The following is a 21,074-nucleotide window of genomic DNA, read 5'->3' on the forward strand; positions in this document are numbered from 1 at the left end:
TCCCATGTGCTTCAGCCCTCCAGAGGCGAGGGGACACAACTGAGGGAGGCTGAGCAGCTCTTTGCGGGACCCCAAGTTGATGGCTGATCTGAGGCTGTTCCCACTGCACAGAGCTGCCAATGGCATGGGTTTGATCTGCCCTTCCAGCCAGGATGGCAAAACCAACCACCTGGACCCATATGTGAATTCCGGCTCTGTGCTGGTGACACACAGCCAAATGTCCCCAAGGTACATCTGGGGACAGAGGCCGGGCCAGCGGATGTGGGCAATCCTGTGGCTGGGCAGGATGGATCTTCGGCGTGGGAACAGCAGTATGAGCTGAGGAGACCACACAGCCCTTGCTGCTGCCTGCACGTTTTTAGGTGTGAAAGCAGCTCTTGTGTTCAGCTGGTTCTAAATTTTGGCTCTATTTGGGCAGGTATTGATGGTGTGACAACAGAGGGTTTACTTTTCCATGATGTGGCTGAGAAGCACAGCATCAGTCCCTGATAAAACAGCTTTTCAGAGCCAAGCCATTTACATGGTCTCCTTGGTTACTGCATTCTATTTTCACCATCTTCCTAACCTCAGTCTGGGTGCACTGGCATTCCCAGCCCCAAATCCCTTTCCAACCTCAGCCTGGGTGCACACATTCCCAGGCCTGAATCCCTTCCCAACCTAACCCTGGGTGCACCAGCATTCCCAGCCCCAACTCCTCTCCCAGGAAGAATGGAGCATTGTGCTGGAGCTCTGTCAGGCTCTTCCTTCTCTGCATCCCAGCAGCTATTGCAGATGAAGCCCCTCAGTGTGACCTCTGCCTTGCCCATCACCAGCTCCAGACTGGTGAGGTACCACTGAGCAGCAGCCGGGGTTGTCACTCCTGCAGGTGATGCCCCTGGGTCCATGGATCCATGTCTGGTTCCATGCATCCCTGTTTGCAGCCCAGCCTCCTCCTGCCACATGCAGGTACCTGCCCCCTGTGAAGTGTGTGCTACTCTAAACTGAGGTGAGACCACTTCGTACTGGCTCCAGATTCGGTCTTTGCTGGTGTAAGGGACAGGGATGGAGCAATGGAGATCTGGACCCTGGGTATGAGGTGGTCACTCATTGCAAGGGGATAGTTCAAGACAATAGGAAGAGCTAAAGCTGGGAACGGCAGCGGCTGAGCTCTCACCAGCACGGATCAAGAGCTGAACTCGTTTCCCAGTGCTCAGGTTTGGGCATCCCCTCCTGCTCACCTCGCTGTGCCCCTGACCCCTTTGCTTGCGGTGGCTTTGTCCTACAACCGGTAAATCCTGGTCATGGTAACTCACAGAGGGGAGCGCGGTGCTTCCTGCCATGGCAACGGCGCAATTGCGTCAGGGGTTTTGTTTCTCAAACTGCAAAGCTGGAAAAGCAACTCCCTCAGGGAAAGTAGTACGAGGGAAGGGAATAGTCTTGTTCCTGTGGGCTTTGGGACTGACAGTTCCCAAACTCCGGACTGGCTCAATATTTCCCTGGTGCTGCCAGGTCCAAGGCTGGCAATGAGACCGTGCATGCTCTTGCCAGTGTTCCCCTGCTGCGGAGGCTGCTCCAGTTCGTGGCACAGGCTGACCCGGCAGGGAAGCCAGGACAGAGCCATAGATTTGGATGGAGGCTGGGAGGAACCCCTGGTTGAGTCCAGCCTCACATTCCCTCGTTCCCTGCGATCCCAGCAATCACAAAGGGTTGGGTCTGTGGTTAGTGCTGGCTCTGCAGCAGCGGCTGGGCTGTGTGCTTGCCGCTCTGGCTGCGCCTCTGCTGCTGCTGCTTGCAGGAGGGGTGGTCCTACTGCTGTGCTTAGGCATCAAGTTCATCTATATAAAATGTATATAGTTGTTCATTTGCTCTCAGGACCATGAAGTTATTAAGTTCTTTCACAGTAAAGAAGCAATACTGGTTCGTACTTCATCAATATTGGTTTTTACGTGCTGGCCCTGTGTGCCTGTAGCACCGCAACACAGAACCCGGTGGTGTGGTGAGAACTGCACTGAGGAGGAACGAAACCCCTCTTTTTGTGTGTAAACAGCTGAGATTGGGGCAGAGTGCGATACCGAGACTCCTCTGTATTTCATAATGACTATACATGCCTGTGTCCAAAACAACCCTTTTCCTGGAGACCCCAGGCATTACCCTTCTGTAGATGTGGACGGGTTAAATAACAAAAGAGAGAGGAAAAAAACATTTCCTTGCTCTGGGCTGCACAAGGGTACTCGTGGCTTTCACAGAACAATAGTGGGCAGAAGCTTTCGCGTTTCACTGCGGTCTCTGTCAGCGCTGGGTTAGGAAACGCAGCGCGTTATCTGTACACCCACAGAGCCCTGCTCTCAGCACCTCCAGCAGCACTTATTATTCCGTGCTCCGACCAGGAACGCTTCATAGGGGGAAGGAGGTTGGGCTCCGCGTCCTGCTGCTCGCTGGGAAGGACGTTTCCAGGCAGAGCGGACATGAGGTGACCTCCGGGCCCCATCCAACCTTGGTCTCTTCCTTTCCCCCAGCTCCTGCCCACGCTTCGCCTGGTGCGTTTCCTCCTGCCAGATAAAGCACAACCGTTTTAAACCACTTTTACATTTTCTATAGTGATTCTAGGAAACAACTGGAAAAAGCTTTATTTTTAGGGCTTTTTGAACCAGTCCTTTGTGTTCAGCTTTGTCAGTTTTCCCCCTCAGTAAGGAAGTTTTTAATGCTGAGGACATCCTTACCTTAAAAAAAACAACACCCGTTTTCAGTATTTATTAATGGGCTGAGCAAAGTAGTTTTATTATTGCTAACACCCCCCAAAGATTATGCTTTGGAAACAGCAAAGCAGCTGTGCATTCACCGGTCAGGGTGCAGCTGCCTCACTGCAGGGACCGTTCCACCCCGCTGCCACAGGAGCTGGGACAAGGCAGAGCTGCAGCAGGGAGCGGAGCCGCCCCGGGAGGCTCTGGGGCAGAAGACGCGGTCATGGGCCTGCTCGACAAGCAGACTGGTCGCCATGCCACGGATCCACGCTCTGGTAGCCAAAGGCCTAGGGAGACATGGGGACAGCCCGCCCCGACCGCCTCGTTCCGAGGAAGGGAGAGCGGAGGCGCAGGGCACTGAGGGATGGCGGAGAGCAGGAGCCCCGCTGCCAGCGACAGGACAGGCCAGAGGCAGCGGAGACCGGGCCCAAGATGGCGGCGGCCCCTCAGGCGGCCCCTTTGTCTGCAGCAGCCGCCGCATTGCCGCGAAGGGCGCGAAACTGGGGCAGCGCGGACACGCCCCCCGGGAGCCGTCGCGGCCAATCAGCTGCCTCCACTTCCTTCCTTCTCACAGGGGCTCTCCCCGCCAATGGCCTCCGCGCTCCCAGCCAATCGGCGCCGCCCTCCGCGCCCCGCCCACACGAGGGACGCGGGGCCGGGGGAAGGAAGCTGCGGTTTTGTGCTCTCGCCCCCCGCCCCTCGCCCCCCGCCGCGCTCATGAATATTAACGACGTCAGGCCCAACCAGGAGGTGCAGCGGCGGCAGCGCTTTGGTGCCGTCCTCGCCCCGCCCCGCAGTGGGACAAATATGTATATGCATGAGCTGGGCGGAGCAAAGCGCGGCAGTTTATAAGCCACCGCCCCGCCAGCCCCTCCGCACATCGCGTTGAGGCTTTGAAGTGCTGCGTGGACGCTGCTGCGCCAGGGCACCGGTAAGGCGCCCGCGGGCTGCGGCCGGGTCGGGCTGGGGCGCTCGGAGTGCTGGAGCGAAAGCAGACGTGTCTTAGGCGTGCAGGGCTTGCTCCCCGAGGCAGTCCGGGCATGGCGCCCGCCCCGCGGCGTGGCTGTTCTCCGGGACGTGTGGGGAGCCCGGCGGAGCTACCCCGGCTGCTTGCCGGACAGGAGAAGGGGCCGGGAGGGCCGGAGCGCTCCTTCGGAAACAAAATGGCGACAAGCCTCGACCGTGCAAAATGGCGGCTGGCGGGAGGAGGGGCGGCTGAGTGCGCCTGCGCCAGTGGGCGGGACGTGAGGGGCGGTGCTGGCGCTTCGGGGCGCGCATGCGCGGTGTTACTCGGGGTGTGGGATCGGGGCCGGGACCCCTGCGGGGAGCGGCGGGGCCTGAGCGGTCTCAGGACCTTCCCCAGGTCCTGTCTGGGCCGAGGCTTCGCTGGCGCCCGGCCGCGGCCCTGCTCCCTGAGCAGAGCCGGCCTGTGGGCTTTTTTCTGTAACATAAATCGCTGCTTCGATGGAGCTGGAGCCTGTACCCTTTGCGAGGCTCTTGAGGTGTTAAAAACGGTTCCAGTGTTGTGGGAGTATTTAATTTGGGATGTTGACTCCACAGGTCAGAATGGCATCAGATGAGGGAAAACTCTTTGTCGGAGGCCTGAGTTTTGACACCAACGAGCAGTCGCTGGAACAAGTCTTCTCTAAATACGGACAGATCTCTGAAGGTAAGGCTGCAGCGCCCAGCTGGATGTTCCCAACCGTTTGTCTCATTGCACTGGTGCTCATGGCTTCGGTTTTTTTTGCTTCCTTGCTTTATAGTTGTTGTGGTGAAAGACAGAGAGACTCAGAGGTCCAGAGGTTTTGGCTTTGTTACTTTTGAAAACATAGATGATGCTAAAGATGCGATGATGGCCATGAATGGGAAGGTAAGGAGGCTTTGGAGCAGCTTTTTTATTTCATATAGCATGCTAAGAGGAGCATGAGGGATATATAGAACGGCAGATAAATAGTAGTATATTAGCACAATTCAGTTATGAATTGGTGAAGTTGTACAGCTTGGCTTATATGACTAAAAATTAGTGCTGCTTTATAGGAATACCTGTAGATGCCTGAAGCATTGTTCAGTTGTGCATCTGGATTAATTAATTAATGTGAAATTAAACCATTGTAAGAACTAGCAGCAGCAGGTACTGCATAGCTGGTATTAAAAGTGCGTAACTCATTGTATATGCTCTTCTGCTGTTTGAATACCAAATTGATGTACTTCCTATTTACCAGTCTGTAGATGGACGACAGATCAGAGTAGATCAGGCCGGAAAATCATCAGAGAACAGATCCCGCGGCTACAGAGGGGGCTCTTCTGGGGGCAGAGGCTTTTTCCGTGGGGGCAGAGGTCGGGGCCGTGGCTTCTCCAGAGGTGAGTGGACATAGATCGCTTGAGTGCATGGGGTAGTGGTGGTGTTTGTCAGAATGCTTAGAAACCCATGACCTGTGTTTGTTCAAGGTGGTGGAGAGAGAGGCTATGGCGGAAGCAGATTTGATTCCAGAAGTGGGGGATATAATGGCTCCAGAGACTACTATAATAGCAGGTAAAGTCATCCCACGTCCTAATGGGCTGTTGCAAAGCTCTTTAAGCCCGTTGCCTCCTGGGCATATGTGTCAATAGGCTCCAGAAGCAGTTGAGCAAATATAAAGTGGGTGAATGTTTTTCACAGCAGGAGTCAAGGTGGCTATGGAGACAGGTCATCAGGAGGATCATACAGAGACAGCTATGACAGTTACGGTAAGCCCTGGTTCAAATGGGAATGACGAGTACGTTTGCTGTAGGAACTCTAAACCTTCTGACCCTGTACTTTGAGTCTGGAAATGCTCAGTCGGACTGTTACCACTATTGCCGTTCTTGCCCGTAAGAACCAATCTGTCAGGCTTTGGACGTGGTTGTGCCAGTTAAGTTTCTAATTTGTAATGCATGTGTAGGAGTTGCTTGGATCTAAGGCAAAGGGAGCTTTTAAAATACATTCCTCAAGCTTGAGACTAAAGACAAATCTCGGATGCCCTAACAAACTTTAATCAAGGGTGGGGGAAGTTCTCTTGCGATGTAGCCAACTAGCACTAGCTTCTGAAATAATGCAAGGGAGTAAAATGCTGGAACTTGTCTATGCTTCAGTGCCTTTACAATTGTGCCTGCTTCTTGTCCTCAGCTACACACAACGAGTAAAAATCCTTCCTGACTCAAGATCGTCCTTCCAATGGCTGTATTTATAAAGATTTTTGGAGCTTCGCTGAAATGGTTATTGTGTAGTACATCTACTTGTATTTCCACTTTTGTAGTATTATCAGTTTGAATCTTGTCAAACACAGCCTGACAGCTTCTGATATGAGATGGTCTGATTAGACTTCCCTTTTAAGAAAGCTCGGCTTTCAAGTGTTTTTAATCTTTTTTTGAAAGCACTTCATGTTTTATTTTGCCCTCCCATGATGAGCCAAGGTGTTCTTTCTTTTGAAAGTGGTGAAGTTGGGGCCCTGATTCAGTTGCTTTTGAGATAGAAAGGACCTTTAATTCAATGTTCACTGGAAGCTGAACAAGCTGTGGACTTACCTTTTTTTTTTCTTTTTTTTTTTTTTTTTTTAAGTGCATTACCTTCGTCTTTTGTAACATTCCTTTAGTGTAGCAAGGTAGGAATGCAGCCTGGGTACAAATTGGAAGGCAAACCACCTTGATATATCTAAAGAGAAACTTGCTTGTATGTTCAACCTGCATAACGGTATTTTTACTGTTGTAATGATGTAAATTACCCAGAAATAGACTTGCAAACTTACCATAAAAGAGGTTCTTGAAAATGTTTATTTATATTGTCCTTTTTTACTGGAAGAAATATGCATATTCCATTGATATTGTATTTGAAGTGGTAAAGGATTCTTGTATACAGTTTTCTTTGGCTTTACGAAGCCTATTAAAAGACCGTCTGAAATGAACTCTGCTCCTGACATGTACATTTCATTGCACAACACAATCCTTGAAGACAAAAGAACAGTCTTTAGTAGAGGATGTCAGAGGAGAAGAAAGTGGCAGTGTAAGAGCGAGCCAGAGTTATTGACCAGCTGCTAGATTCTAATCTGAATTGGTCTTGACATGTGAATTGAACATACTTTCACGTAAGAGGACTGAAAGCACATGCTGTTGGATGCTTTAGCACTCAAAGCCTAAGTCAGCAGCTGAGGGAATGCTAGTGTTAGGTAGGATAATTGATGTTTCCTTAATGCTGAAGTAGCCTACATTGACAAGCTGTAGTAAAGAATCAGTCCTTTAGTAACTGGACTCGATAGGAACTTGAAAAGTGTTCACTGGTAGGTAAATTGCCGTGATTAGGTAGCTTTGTCATTGCCTTACAAGTTCTAAGAATTCTTTGCTAGCATATGGAAACTGCAGTGTCCTTGGAGAAAAGAAGTGTTGTGCCTCCAACAGAAACCTCTGAGACGAAAGCTGCTCTCTTGGCTAGTTCATATGTGGAAATAGTCCTGTAATTCGAGGTAACTCCTTTTGCTCATGTCCGCATCCTTCCTCTTGTTGAGAGCTCATTTGAAAGTCTAATGTACCTGTGAAATATTCCTTTGGCAATTTTGGTCAACTGAGGGAAAAATTGTAACCCATGCCGTATGCAACCTTTGGCTTGTGGCACAACTTCGGTTCCACAGATCAGAGATGGGCATGCAGTCATGTCTTGCTAGTAGGTATGGAAGCAAGATGGGAAATGAATTCCCTGACTCGATATGTGTTCATCTATTGAGAATCTTTCTAGACTTCATTAAGTTGCTCACTTTAATTGTAGCTTTCTTTGCCATCCTACTTGTTGCCATTAACTTTTTCCCATAGCCCACACCTCCTAAGCAGCCATGTCAAAGTGGTTAACTCTCTGCTTAGGGATCAAATGATACATTGGCTGGTGTGTCCAAGGCATCAGCCAGCCCGGAACAGTTTTCCCAGACTGTGCTTCTGTGGTGTGATGGGTTCAGCGAATGGCTTGTGAAACCCTTGTATCCGATGTGACTCGTGCTGGGGGAGGCGGGTGGCAATGTGAAGTCTCCGGCTGATACCTCTATTAATGCACCTTTGCTTTGGCAGGCTGAAGAGAGGAGGGATACTCAACACAGAAGCTGAGTGGGGATTTGAGGAAGGAGAGTCTTCGTTCTGAGGAATCGGGACCAACACAGGAGTTTGCCAGCCAGGTAAGGTCTCCAGTCTGTTTTCCTGAGCCAGTGGGTTCTCACTGTTGCTGTTAGTGGTAATGTCAAGACTGGTGGTTTCTAGGTGAAGATCTCCATGGGTTTTCGTCTCCCTTTAAATTCAATGTTTTCATTTCATTGCAGCAATGAAATATATCAGAAGACCCTGAAGAATGGCTACTGACTGGAGAGGTGGAGATGAAGAGCTTGGAGCAGTGGTGTTTGTGGGTTTTTTTATATAGATCAATGGAACAAGGCAATTAGTCAAGCTGGAATAAAATACTGGAATGTGGAAAAAACCCATGAATCTCCATAGTACTTTTGTGGGGAAAACACAGGAATATTGGATGTGGCCCAGGTGTACAATATAGGATGTAGGTATCTGGTGTGTATAGCCCAGTTAATAATACAAAATGAACCTGTGCTGTTCTGGCTGGGGGGTGAACAGAGAGCAGCTTCAAGGGCAAGTTTGAGGAAGAAAGTCAGTTGCATCGTTGTAACCTTGAATTACATGAAGGTTGTGCATTTGCAGAACTTCAGTAGTGAAGGGAGCTGTTGGCTGAGAAATCACATGAACAAGGAGTTATTTGTTAGAAGCTGATCTTCCAGTTGAAATGGTAGAAAATACAAAAGTAATTTGCACTTAAGTGCTAAATCTATTTTTTGAGCTTTAATAATTTCATTCCCGTGCATCAAAGCAGTTGAAGTTCTGCTGATGAAAGCTCAGATGTGTTTCTGCTGCTCACAGAGGTAGCAGCTTAGATGGCTTTAATTCCCACTGTCCCGCTGGCGTAATGGGCAGGCATGGGGCTCCAAAATGAGAGTGAGACCTGCCAGAAGCACTCTGTGACCTGATGCTCAGGAAAAATGAGGTCTTGCTCTCAGGTCAAACCTGAAAATGTGGCAGCTCAGTAATGAGGATTTACACTGCCAGAGAGGCTGGTGGCTGTGAATGCATTTTAGGCAGCTTTGAAGAGAATGGGGCAGGAGGCTCCACTGGTAATTGTAGGCAAGGAGGAGGGTTTCTGATGGTCCCTGCTACCCTGCCCACCTTTTTTGTGTTGAAAGAGCAGTTGGTTACTTTATCCTGCTTTTTCCCCTTTCAACTGTTGCTTTTCTGGCTTTTGGTTGTACTTTGCCCTGCTTGAAGGACACTCCTAATAGCATTGTGTTACGCAAAGAAGCCTGCTTGTACCACCTGAGTGACTTGGGAGGCATCACATGGGTCTGGTGGCAATGACAATGAGTGCTGCAGGGTGTTTGAAGGGCAGGGTAGATGATGTGTTCTCTGGTCTAGGCTCTGAAGCCTGGTTATTGAGGCAGGCTGTGGCTTGCCAACCTGCTGAGGTGTAGCCACTGCTCCTGCTCTTCCTTGAGTCAGCTCCCCTGAGCAGGCAGCGAGGATGGAGGCAGGATGCTTGGCTGGTATAAATAAACCAATTAAGTGGTAAAGCAGCTTTAAAACCTTGTGCTCTCATTAAGAGATTCTTTATCTTGCTGGGGAGTCTCAGGCACAAAGGAGTTTGTGTGGTGGTGAGCAGGGGTCTTGCTGCTCAACAGCCATTGGAGCTATGAGAGCCCTGGGGCTGCTTGTGTCTATGGAATGGGAATGATTATCGAGCATCCTTCCTCAAACCTCATTTTCCTTTTTTTAACCTTATTCAAATTACCTAAATTAACGGGATTTAAAAAAAGAAACCAGCCACCACATTTTGGGGGCTGTATCCAGCAATGCACCCATGAGGAGATGTGCATGGTACTGGAGGATTGTATTGCAGTGTGAGAAACCTTTGAGACCAGGCGATGTTTAATCAAGCTGGAAACACAAAGCGCTATTTGAAAGACCTTCCTTGATACCAGGTGCTTAAACGCAGGCAGAAACCATTGATAGGTGCAAAACCGGCGGCCTGGCTCCTTTTGGCAGTGCTAATTGCGGCGCTGCGTTAACGCTGGGTGGGTTGAGGGAGCAGGGATACAGGGCTGGATGCGGGATGAAGGGACCGGGGGCTGTCGCGACATCTGCGACGTGAGTTTGGGAGGGGGGGCCCGTTTCTAGGCAAAACGCCGTTTGCTTCAGCGCTGTGTGCCCGGGGGAGCTCGCAGCCAAGCGGTGGCTGAGACCCCCGGGTCAGCCCGGAGCTGCTGTGCGGGGTTAGGAAACGCCGGCGTTGGGAGCGGCGGCGCTGAGCGGGAAGCGGCCGCCCTCAGAGGCGGAGCGGTGCCGGTTGGTCGCAGCCTGCGGCTGGGCCGGCCCGGAACGGCGCTGCCCCGGAACGCGGCGTGCAGCTCCGCTGGGCCCGGCCGGGGCCTGCGCTGCGCGGCACCGTCCCGCCGCCTTCCTGTGCCTGCCCCGCCGAGGCTCCGCTCCACAGCGCCCGGCCAGGCCATGCTGCGGCCGGAGCCCCTCTGCCTCCTGCTCCTCCTGCTGCTGCCGCACGGCGGCCGGGCCGCCTCCCCAGCTTCTCCGCCCACCCCGGGCCCGAACAACACCACGGGCGCCACCCGGGCGGCCGCGGGTAACGGGACGCAGCCGAGCCCGTCGCTGGAACCGCGGCGCCCGCCAGGGTCAGGGCTGCTGCCGGGGTCGGGGCTGCCGGTGCTGAAGCGGGCGGTCTATGTGCTGAGCGCCCTCTCGGCTCTAGCCGCGCTTTATTTCCTCCTGCGGGCGTTCCGGTGAGTGCGGCCCAGCCCGGGGAACAGCCCCGGCTTGGCCCGGTCCCCTCCCGGGGCCCCGCGGCCGTGCCCCGTTTGCCTTGGATTCCCCGTCCCTCCTCCTGCCAGGCCGGAGCTTTGCTTCCCTGAGCATCCATCTGCTTCCCTGCGCGTCCCCCTTGCAGCGGGTGTGAAGCGCTGCTGTAAACTCCCACCACTGTTAATTACCGCAGGTCATTAGCAGCCATGAAACGCCTCCCAGCCCCGTTCCTTTAGGCCCCGTTTCCCGCAGGGCTGTGCCACGGCTGCGCCCTCACCCTGCGCTCTGTGTTCCCCAGCCCTAGGTCAGAGGGACCCAGAAACGAGCGAAAAAATCATTTCAGGTTGAAGAAACCTCAGCGGAAGAAATACGGGCTCCTGTCGAGCTATGACGAGAACACGGAGATGGCCTCGCTCGACAGTGACGAGGACACAGTGTTTGAGATGAGGAACCTGCGGCGGTAAGCAGCTGGTTCGTGTGTTTCTCTCTTCCTCGCAAGGGGCTAAAGCTCCTTTTCTAAGGATGTGGGAGCTTTGGCACAGATCCTGTAACCAGATCTGCATAAATTACACTTCTGCGTGTGGTCTGCCTGTGTTGGCACACAGACTTCATCGCGCCTTTCTTCATCTATGTGACCGAGTGCACTGGAAGGGACGCACCCCGGGTTGTTTGAGCACTGCTTTGTGTTCAGCTGGCCCCTAGGAGGGACAGAGCCTGTGTGTCCAAGCTGAGCCTCCCCACATTAGACAGGAAAACAAAACCTCCTTGTTTTTCCAGTAGAGGAACCTCCCCTAAGCTAAACCTCCCGGTGCCATTGAGGCATCCGTTCCTGCTTTCCCACTGCTGTGATTTCATCCCCTGGATGACACCGGTCGGGTTTCTCTGGCAGATTTTTGAGGCTGAGGGGGAGCGTTGCCTGCGTGTGCTCGCTGCCTGGCCCCTCAGCTCCCCCAGCTGTTGTGAGGTCGGTAGGGCTCTGCCTCGCTCTCCCTGCTCACACTGATGCTGGCTGTCTTCTTCTTTCCAGATGATTTGGGACCAGCAGCGCAGACTGACCAAGGGGTTGCAAGTCCAGCGGGATCACCAGTGCTCGAGTTTTGTTTTCTATATTTGCTTCAAATGACTATTAATTAACAGGCCAAACACTTCCATAGCTGGGGCAGGGGAAAGGGGACCAAACCTGTTTTCTTCACACACATTTTTAGGGAAAGGTGGAGCTGCGAGCTAAGTGATGCTGCCTTGGGTGCTGTTACCTGCATAGGGAGGTGCTGAGGAGAACGTGACTCCTGGATGGGTGCTCAGCATTTGTAATCTTACCACTCTGGACTCAAGTGCTGTAGCTATGTGTTTTATAGGTGCTCATATCCCTCTCTACTTACTGTGGCAGTCAGCTTGATGTATCAGGCAAGCGGATTCCTTTACAGGCTGATCCTCGTTCCTTCATGCAGCATTAGGTTACTTCTTTAGGAAGTGTCTCTGTAATCAACTGTGATCTGGTAGGAGCTGGGAGTTGTCTGTTACACTGGTGGTGGGTGTGGATAGTGTGTCAGTGCCAAGAATGAGTTAAATGCATCGATGTTCTTGTAGTTGCAGGGTGAGCAGTTACACAAGGTAGTAACAGGTCGTGACATGAGTTTACAAAGACATGTTTACAAATGAAAAGTGCCACTTAGCCCAGAGGAGCAGGTCCCCAAAAGAGGAATCAGTCTTGTGGGGCCGTGGGTGTTCAGACTGTTCTGCCCAGCTCTTGGTGTGCTCACCAGGGGAGTGTGTGACATGGACCAAGCTGCAGGATGCTGAGCTGCTCTCTCTGCCTGTGATCACCTGAGAAAGAGCTGGAGCACTGCAGCTTGGCTTGAGCACCTTCACTGCTGGTGTGATGAGTGACCTGTCTCTGAGCATCTGATGCCTGGAAAAGCAGGACCCAGGCCCCTGCAGGTTGTGATTCTGAAACCAAGACAGCCCTGGCTCGGAATTGCTCTCTTCTTGAAGGGTACTGGAGTTTCACTCCATTTGCTGGTACTCAAGCTGCGTCCCAGTGTCAGCCCGGCAAACTGGGATGTTTCTGTGCAGCCCATTGTGTTGGTATTTGGGTTCTTAGAGTCCAGGACCAAATGCGAATGTGTTAGAAGGTCATTGTTAGGTGGAGCTGCTGCTACAATGGTGAAACTGCTTGCTCAGTGCTCCTGTTTGTGGCACATTTTAGGCTTGAAGGGAAGGCCCACCCTTGAAAACTATGGGTATTGCAGACCTGTATCCTCAGGTCCCACCCCACCCAAAACTGGTAGTGCCTTTGTTAGGAGAACCCGAGGGAGTTACCCTGCAGGTCAGGGAGTTCCCCCATTGACCTTGCCTTTGAGATGAAGTTTGAGAAAGCTTTGGAGTAATGGTTCCTTCCTTTTAGCTAGCAAATCCTCTGTACATAAGGGGACAAACCTTAGCAGAAAGAGCTGTCCTTAGCAAACAGCAAGGGTGGTTCTGCAGGGGGGGGTCTCTGGTGCTCTGAGGCCCCTCCTGCAGTGGCTGAGGCAGTGATGTGTGATCCTGGTGCTCTCCCATGTGAGGGGCAGTGTTTCTCCGTGCAGTGCGTGAGGTTTCCTGGAGAAGCATCACTCAGGTGCTGTCTTGCACACGTGCAAAAGGTTTTAAATATATATATATATTTTTAGTAATGCTATCATGTGAACACAGCACCTGGATGTGCCCTAATTTCATATCATTTGTATCCTTTCATGCCTCTTTTCGGTACTTTCTGCTTGTTTAGCTGATGCAGAGATGAAAGCATTCGCTGCGTTCCTCTGCGAGGATGGAGTAATGGCTAAATCTGGCCGTTGCTGCCCCTTGGGTGATCAGAGAGCTGATGTGTTTGATTCGTGGTAGCGTGTCTTCCTTGATCCTGCATAGCCCGGCAGGCCTGTGCACGTGCTGATCACTTTCTCTGGCTCTTCAACTCCCTGTGCAGAGCTGAGGGCTTGGTGCCGGAGCCAGCTGAGCCTGGCTCTACTTCAGCCCACTGACATGCCCCTGCTCAGCGTTTTGGCTGCCATTCCTTGGCCTTTCTTTACCTGAGGCAATGAGCTTGATCATTCTTTAGGCTCTGCTCGTTGTTAGACAGGTGGGGTTTGCAGTTTTGCCGTTTCCTTACCTTGCAGGAGTGGATGATTCCTTTTTAGTGTTAAAAGTTGGATGATTTTGATAAAAGGAGACCTCGAGCCGTAGGTCCTGCTGCGAACGTGATTTTGCTAGAATTTGATTGAGCTGTAATAGATAATTTAGAATTTGAGCAGGGAAAGGTGTGGAAGGAATGAGCCAGAGCATATAATGAGGTCTGGATTCTGGTGCTGTGTATGCACATGGTAATGGAGGATCTGCCAGCCCAAGGGGCACATGTCTTTGGAGTCTTTAAAGGGTAGAGAGGAAAAAGGTGATGGTGGGGCTATAGTGTAGCATTGCTGTCACTTCTGCTCTGATCCTGTTTTGTCTGGAGCCTGGTTTGAGCTGTAATCAATGCCCCTGTGTGGCTATTTTCATTTTCCTCTGAAGCATCCTGAATCTTGGAGGCCTGGTCCTGGATTTGCTCTTTGCAGGACAGGACCTTGCATTCCTGCTCCATTCTAAAGTATCCTTAAAGGCATTTCCTCAGAGGAGAAGACAAAGATGCTGATCGCAGATGTGAGGCTCCTTTGAGGACAAGTCTGTTGCTTGGCATTGCTGCTCCATGCCTCCTGGAAGAATAAATCGGAGCAGCTTTTCCTCCCAGCAGTGGAACAGCCCATGGGAATCGGTGCAGGCTCTTTTGGGAGGGGTTAATCTTGCTAATGAGAGTGGCTTTTAAAGCCTCTCATTGTTCCTGTAATAAGAGAGCAGCTGAGTAGTAACTTCAGTTATAGTTTTAGGTACTTTATGTGTGTTTGATATCGGTGTTGATACCCTTGTAGGTCTCTGCAACAGTTGGATCTTATAGTAGCATTCCAAGCTAGGTTTAATACATAGATGCACACAGACACATGCGTGCTCACAGACACAAGTGTGCTCTGAGCATGCGAGGCAGCTCCGGTCCAGGAGCTGCGTGGCTGCAGGGCTGTGCCAGTGTGAACACACAGCGCTGCTCAGAGCAGCGCGTGCCTGTCCCTGGGCAGGCTGATGCCTCACCAGCTCCTTTTCTTCCTCCAGAATGAGCCGGGGGGGCCGGGAGGGGACTCTGTGGACTTTGGCCCTGTGCAGGGGTCTGGGGAATTGTGCCAAAAGGCTGTCGGAGCTGATGGGCACAGGGTGGTGAGGACGATGCTGCAGTCAGCAGCCTGTGTGTGTCGCAAGTGACAGCTACAGGGTTCGCTTGAAACAATCCCAATTGTGTAAAGCCAAAGCCTCATTTCTTAGGTTTATGTAATTGCCCCTCTGATCTTCTTGGAAGGCTGCATCGAATCCTCTGCTCTTGATACTGAGCTGCGAGGCAAATTGACTGCACCGTCTGCTGAGGTTAATGAGATTGACTGAGCGCGATTTGAGCATCAGCTCTCTGTTGCTAATAACGTGCTTCTGTTTTGTTTCCCTTGTACGCGGGATCTGCCGTGCTGGGAGAGGGACCTGTGGTCTGAGCAGATTGCCAAGAAGTCAATAAAGCAGCTCCTGAGTGCATCATGTTGCCTGCGCTCCTAGAAATGGAGGAGCGAGTCTTTCACCTCCTGCTTCCGTTGCTGATTTACTTCTAAATAGCAACCAGCCCTGCATCGATGGATTGGTTTACCATGGTTTACAGCATCCCCCCTCCTGTATCCTGACACAAGTGGAATAAAGCATTCCCTTCACCTGCTCCCTCTGTGGTTCTGTGGGGCTGGTGCTATTGTGGAACCTCCCTCTGCCTGAGCTTGGCAGCAGTTACACCATCAACCTGCCCTGTGTGTTGGAGCCACACATCTTTCATTGCCTGCTGCTCACCTTCACCAATCATCTCAGGGCTGGTTTCAGTTTCCCAAAGTCTCCTCCCTTTCTTCCCTCCCTGTGTGACATTAATCCCTTCTCTTGTACAGAAGACTTCAGTAAAATCCCTACAAGGGTGATCCCAGCCTCTCTGCAACAGGAGAACCAAGTTATATTTTGCTTATCTGGGAGCCTGATGGGGATATCCTGGCTCTTCAGTCTGAAGAACTAAAGCCTGAATCAAATGAAGGATGTTCCCTAGCACAAACATCTGCTTTTCACCCATCTCTCGAAGGAGGGTGGTTGTGGAGGCTTGGCTGTGCAGATGAGTGGCACTGAAGAAGTGAGAAGCCGAGTTCCCCATGTCCCTGCTCTCCTGCCCCAGAGGAGGCAAGTGGCTGCATTTGCTGCATGATTTAACCTTGTTTTTGGCAGGGGCTTCCATTGGAGCGGGCAGGCGAGGGCCCGGGCAGTGGGGAACCCTGTAGATGGCACTCACAGACCAAACATGCCACTGGCAGCACCCGCTGAGGCTGGAAATGGATCCTGCTGCCTTCCTGCTCCCCTTGGAGGTGCAAGTGTCCCCTCGGGGTCTCTTGGCTTCAGGGCCGAGGAGCAGCAGGGTTTGGGGCAGCTCTTGGGAAGCTGATTGCCTGGAGAGGCTGCTTCCAGCGTGCAGGTGATGCTCTTGGACCTGGCTTTACCTCTGCCGGATTAACCTGGCCCTGTCAGTACTTGTCTGCAAAGGCTTTTTGTGGTTCTGGCACAGATGCAGCTTTAAGATAACCCTGATTTGGTTGAATTAAGCTGTAGGCTCCTTGCTCACACGGGTGCTCACCACTGCTAAGGAAAGGCTTGTCTGTGCAGGGCACAGGTGTCTTGGGCTGGTCCAAGCCCCAGAGGGACTAAAGCCTGGCCCAGAGTTTGCTCCCTTCTCCTTCAACCCATGTTTCCCAGTCCATGTGCCTGCGGGAAGCACAGCGCAGCTTTACATCTGCATGGGGAAGCCCAGCCCCACTGCAGCAGCACCCTTTGGCTTTCCCTGGGGAGCTGCAGTGCTTAACAAAGGCATGGAAAGCATTCACCGGGGCAGTCTGTGTGAGATGCCAGGAGATGCAGTAGGATGCAAACCGAGTGCTTGCGCAGGTTGAATGTAAGGAAGAACTTCTTCCTTATATCCACCTTCCACCCCTGTGAGGGTGCTGAGGCGCTGGCACAGGGTGCCCAGAGAAGCTGTGGCTGCCCCATCCCTGGCAGTGTTCAAGGCCAGGTTGGACACAGGGGCTTGGAGCAAGCTGCTCCAGTGGAAGGTGTCCCTGCCCATGGCAGGGGTTGGAACTGGAGGAGTTTAAGGTCCCTTCCAACCCACACCAGGCTGGGATTCTATGATTTGTGTTCATTCTCAGGCTCAGGATTCTGATAGCCGCAATTAGCACTAATGGCTGTGGCCTGTTCATGTGGGATTACCTGCACATATGCTGTGCTCCACACGATTTCCCTGTCCCTGCTCTGTGCTACAAGCTGGAGCTCTCACCTCTTGCCGAGGGGAGGCATTCACTGAGATCTCAGGCTGGTGCTGGCTGGGATTCCGGTCACAGACACAAGCTGGCGGCATGGATCTGCTCTGGATTCATTTGAAACTCCCACTTAGAGTGTTCTTGATGCTTTGGATGCAAATTTCCTCCCTTGAAACGGGAACCGCGGCCGTTTGCTCAGTGCCGCTGAGCTCCCCTGGTTTCACTGGCCTGTTTGCTGCGGCAGCATCGCACCTCGCTGTGCTCCGTGGAGTGCAAAGCAACCTCTGCAGCACAGCCCTGGGGAGGAGCTGCCTCTTGGCTTTCTGCTGGCGGAGGAAAGCACTTGGCTGGGTTTTAATGAGTGTTCACAATAGAATTGGGGCTTTTTTGGGTGTTTGTGGACACCTTAGAACAGCTTTGCAGTACCTAAAGGGGCTACAGGAAACCTGGAGAGGGGCTTTGGACAAGGAATATAGGGAAAGGCTAAGGGGAATGGCTTTAACCTGCCAGAGGGGAGACTGAGCTGAGCTCTTAGGCAGAAGCTCTTCCCTTGTGAGGGTGCTGAGGCGCTGACACAGGGTGCCCAGAGAAGCTGTGGCTGCCCCATCCCTGGCAGTGTTCAAGGCCAGGTTGGACACAGGGGCTTGGAGCAAGCTGCTCCAGTGGAAGGGGTCGCTGCCCGTGGCACTGGATGAGCTGTAAGGTCTCTTCCAACCCAGACCAGTCTGGGGTTCTGTGCTGTGGGTGTTTCTGGTCAGTTTATTGCTGAGCAGCTCCTGGAAGTGGAGCATCCACACACCCGGTTTGAGCTGCGCTCGGTTTTGCTCCCATCCCTCCAGCTCTTTTGCAGGGAGCAGCTGGGGCAGTTTCCTCCCCAGCTGCCGCAGACAAGCTGGTAGATGTGCTCCTGCGGCGCTCCCTGGTGCTGGAGCTGGCTCCGTTCCTTCCTCTGCTGTGGGATTCAGGCTGCGCGCTGGGAAGGTGGCTGGAAGCACTTGAGAACTGCTGCAGAGGCTCCTCTGATGTCTGCTCTGTTCCACTCAACAAAGCTCCTCTACACCACGAGCAGGATCCTTCTGTATGGAAAATTAGCTTTACTTAGTTGGCTTTTTGTCTAAATCCTCCTTCTGATCTTTATGTTTTCCCCTCGCACGATGGGAAGGTGACTGGAAGTGGCACTTCAGCCACCAGCGCCTTCCCTTTGGAAACGTTGCTTGGTTTTGTTTTAACCATTTTTAAAGGGGGCTTTGCAGGGGAGGATAGAGAAGGGTTTTCTTTTCAAGTTACGCTGGGGAATAGAAGTATAAAGGAAGGAAATGATCATAACGGGGCTGGCAACGGAACAGTATTTTTTTGGAGTACCAGAGCTAATTGAAGAAGGAATTCACACAACAATTTCTGCAATCTAAGGATGAGTAAACATTAAAGGGGATGCTGTACTCCTGCTGCATGCTAATGTGTGCCTGTGTGCAGGAAGGGGGAAGATGTCCCTACAATTAAATTGGAGATGAATGTCTCAGATGTTACACTTTCAGTGTTTTCTTCTTTACATTGCCAGATCAAAGCCACGTCCAAGGATACCTGTTGAGAGGATGAAACTTCAATGCACCTACGAGCTGAAATCGTGAGGAAAGGGGATGTCGGGTCCAATCCGGTGGAAGTGCTTCTATGGGTGTGGGATTGCTGTGGATCTGGATGGATCTCATTGGCTTCAGCAGGGGATCTGGGTTCGGAGACCCTCCCTGCCCATATAAAAGTGCTTGTGGGCATTTACCAGCTGCTTTAACTAACATCAGTCTCTGGGCTACAGGCAAATGGGGGGCTGAGGTGTTGGTGCACATCAGGGTCCATGTTGATGGTGGCTCCTGGGTGCAAAGAGGTTTGTGTTGTCACTGGAGTGCTGGCAAATGGAACTGAATCAGCATCGGACTTGCATGTGAGCATCCGCTTGCGCCCAGCGCCTCCTCATTCCCCTCTTGGCAGCTTCTCCTGATTCCAGGACATTTCCATGCTGCAAACCACAGCGACTGCTGCCGCCACACACAGGATGCTCTTGCTCTTTTTGCAGTCAGAGTAACGTTTCCATCTGCAAGTGCTGGGGAATGGGGGTGTTGAGATTTGCAGGTCTTGCAGCTCAAAGGCACCTTTATGCTCATCATTGGGTTGTCTTTTTGCGTGTGGTGAAACTGGAAGTTTTCTCTTGGAATGGATGCCAGCTCCATCTGAATCAACCGAGTGATGGGGTGTTTGCTGCATCCCTGGCGCGCCGCTGCTGTGCTCTGCTGGTTCATTCCTGCCGCTCTTGTGCCATAAAAAACCCAGGTACTTAATCCCAATCAGGCTGAACCATCCCATTGTTCGACCCTAGCTCAGGGCACACACCCCCTCTCTGGCAGAAGCGCTGTAAACACCAATTGCAGTAGTGAAACCCCTGATGGGTATTGAGCAGAGCTACACAGCGTGGTGGTCCTGTGTGGCTGAAAGCACAGCGGGTCCCAGGGATGTCGTGGTGCCACTTCTCTGGTGTGTTCTGATCTCTCTTTCTTTCTGGTGGTTTTTTGGTCAGTGTTATTTTCATCTGCTTCTCTCTCACATCAAACTCCCTTCTTCTAAAGAATGCTGAGAGGTTTTAGGTTTGTGCCCTTTGCAATGTATGGTTTGAGATACTGCTTTTTTTCTTGTCGAAGCAGAGGGGTTTATCCATGTTATAACTTCAGCTTCCCCACAGTCATCATTTTGGCTTCTCAACTGGCTTGGATGAGCCACTGAAAACGTTTTCTGTGTTTATTAGGGGACGGGAGGATTGCGTGTCCTCAATGAAGGCTCCCATTCCCCTCACGCGTGTGCATACAGGTATTAACCGGTGGCTCAGGCCATGGTAGAAAGCAGCGGTCAAACCCCAATAACTTCCTTGCTCCATCTGAAGCCATGAGGAACATCCCTGTGGCCTTATCAGGTTTCAGCTCGAGGTATTTGTTATCCATACGTCCAGGCTGTATGCACTTCTAGGAGCATGTGGAGCTCTTGGGAGAAGCCTGGTTTTGCTAGGACGCGGTCACAGGTAGCGCTTTCCCTCCAAAGGGTGTTTTCCATGTACAATGTGGGGATCCTTTTCTTGCATGAAGGAAGGATTAAGGCACAGCAAGAACCGATTTGCCAAGGGAAGCTGTAGCAGGTCAGGGAACTGAAGCAAGATCCTCAGGTCTCAGCCTGCCCCAACGCCAGTTTTCTTCCCTGTTCTTTGGCTGTCCTCAGCATCTGTGGGATAGCCAGGACTTGGGTTTCCATCCTCATAAAAGAGGCAATTTAAGGAGATTTCCAGGGGAACAAAGGGGCCAACGTGCTCCTCGTCCTCCTCCCCTTCCCCTCTGTTTCCGCAGGTCACCTCTTTGGGCTGAAGATGTTTTTCTCCCCCTTTCTCCATCCACGCATGCTCCTTTCAGAGGCTCTTTGCTCTCCTCACTTTCCCACAGCTCAGAGCCATTCTCCCAGCTTCAAAAGGTTTACTAATTACCCTAATGAGGTCAGGAGAGACCAAAGCTTGTGTGACTTAAAGCTGGGGTGGGAGGGGTTTGGAAGGGGGGAAATAGCTTGACTTGAGCCCATGTTTGCGAGAAGGCAGCGTCTTTACCTCTGCTCATTCTCCCCCACCTTCCCATCTCCAGCAGGAAGAAAGGATGTGGACAGAAGGTCTCAAATGTATCAAACAGCTTTTAAAGAGAAATTCCTTTTGCCTGTCAAAAGAACAAACAGATACACCAAAACCTGTCAGAATTAGTGTTGGAGTAATTGCAGAAGCTCTCCAAGGTTAATGCTCCATTAACGAACAGCTCTCATGCAGCTAAAAGCCAGGACGAGACAGGTTGTCAAAGGCTTGCTGGAGATTAAAGAGCTGCGTTCCCAGACGAAACTCTCTTGTGGGTGTTGTTTGGGAGGGGACGGAAGGGGGGTGTTTGTGGGATGAAGATAACTCCAGCTGTGGCATCGATGGAGAAGCGTGAGCCGGAGCTGGAGGAATGGTTTTCAGACCTTGACGAGGTCCCTGCTTCCGGGGTCA

General features: G+C 51.9%; 2 protein-coding genes across 9 annotated transcripts in view; both read left to right on the forward strand.

The window, feature by feature from the left end:
• The first annotated feature begins 3,459 nt into the window (after positions 1-3,459).
• Positions 3,460-8,189, forward strand: CIRBP (cold inducible RNA binding protein). Of its 8 annotated transcripts, none has more exons than XM_080633879.1 (8): positions 3,460-3,651; positions 4,281-4,389; positions 4,484-4,590; positions 4,943-5,081; positions 5,169-5,253; positions 5,380-7,195; positions 7,788-7,891; positions 8,033-8,189. In XM_080633879.1, the coding sequence occupies exons 2-6, from the start codon at positions 4,287-4,289 to the stop codon at positions 5,471-5,473; spliced, it is 528 nt and encodes a 175-aa protein (XP_080490005.1). In that variant the 5' UTR covers positions 3,460-3,651; positions 4,281-4,286; the 3' UTR covers positions 5,474-7,195; positions 7,788-7,891; positions 8,033-8,189. The 8 variants fall into 8 exon arrangements, with proteins under 8 accessions (XP_080490005.1, XP_080490007.1, XP_080490009.1 ...); XM_080633881.1 differs by having other exon boundaries at positions 5,380-5,447; positions 5,866-7,891; XM_080633883.1 differs by having other exon boundaries at positions 5,380-5,447.
• A 2,029-nt stretch (positions 8,190-10,218) lies between these two features.
• The window catches only part of LOC308229689 (ephrin-A2-like), a gene marked incomplete at its 3' end in the record, with an annotated part of 61,522 nt that continues 50,666 nt past the window's right edge, over positions 10,219-21,074 (forward strand). The window contains exons 1-2 of the mRNA XM_080633876.1: positions 10,219-10,561; positions 10,924-11,040. Of these exons, the coding sequence (XP_080490002.1) occupies positions 10,275-10,561; positions 10,924-11,040 (404 nt within the window). The 5' untranslated portion in view covers positions 10,219-10,274. The remainder of the gene's footprint in view (positions 10,562-10,923; positions 11,041-21,074) is intronic.

The sequence above is a fragment of the Psittacula echo genome (genome assembly GCF_963264785.1).
Source record: "Psittacula echo genome assembly, chromosome: 24".
Taxonomy (NCBI): domain Eukaryota; kingdom Metazoa; phylum Chordata; class Aves; order Psittaciformes; family Psittacidae; genus Psittacula; species Psittacula echo.

Coding starts and splice junctions, on each gene's coding strand:
- CIRBP (XM_080633877.1), top strand. CDS start 4,287: ATGGCATCAGATGAGGGAAAACTCTTTGTCGGAGGCCTGAGTTTTGAC. Junction 4,591..4,942: donor TGATGGCCATGAATGGGAAG/GTAAGGAGGCTT, acceptor CCTATTTACCAG/TCTGTAGATGGACGACAGAT. Junction 5,082..5,168: donor GGGCCGTGGCTTCTCCAGAG/GTGAGTGGACAT, acceptor TGTTTGTTCAAG/GTGGTGGAGAGAGAGGCTAT.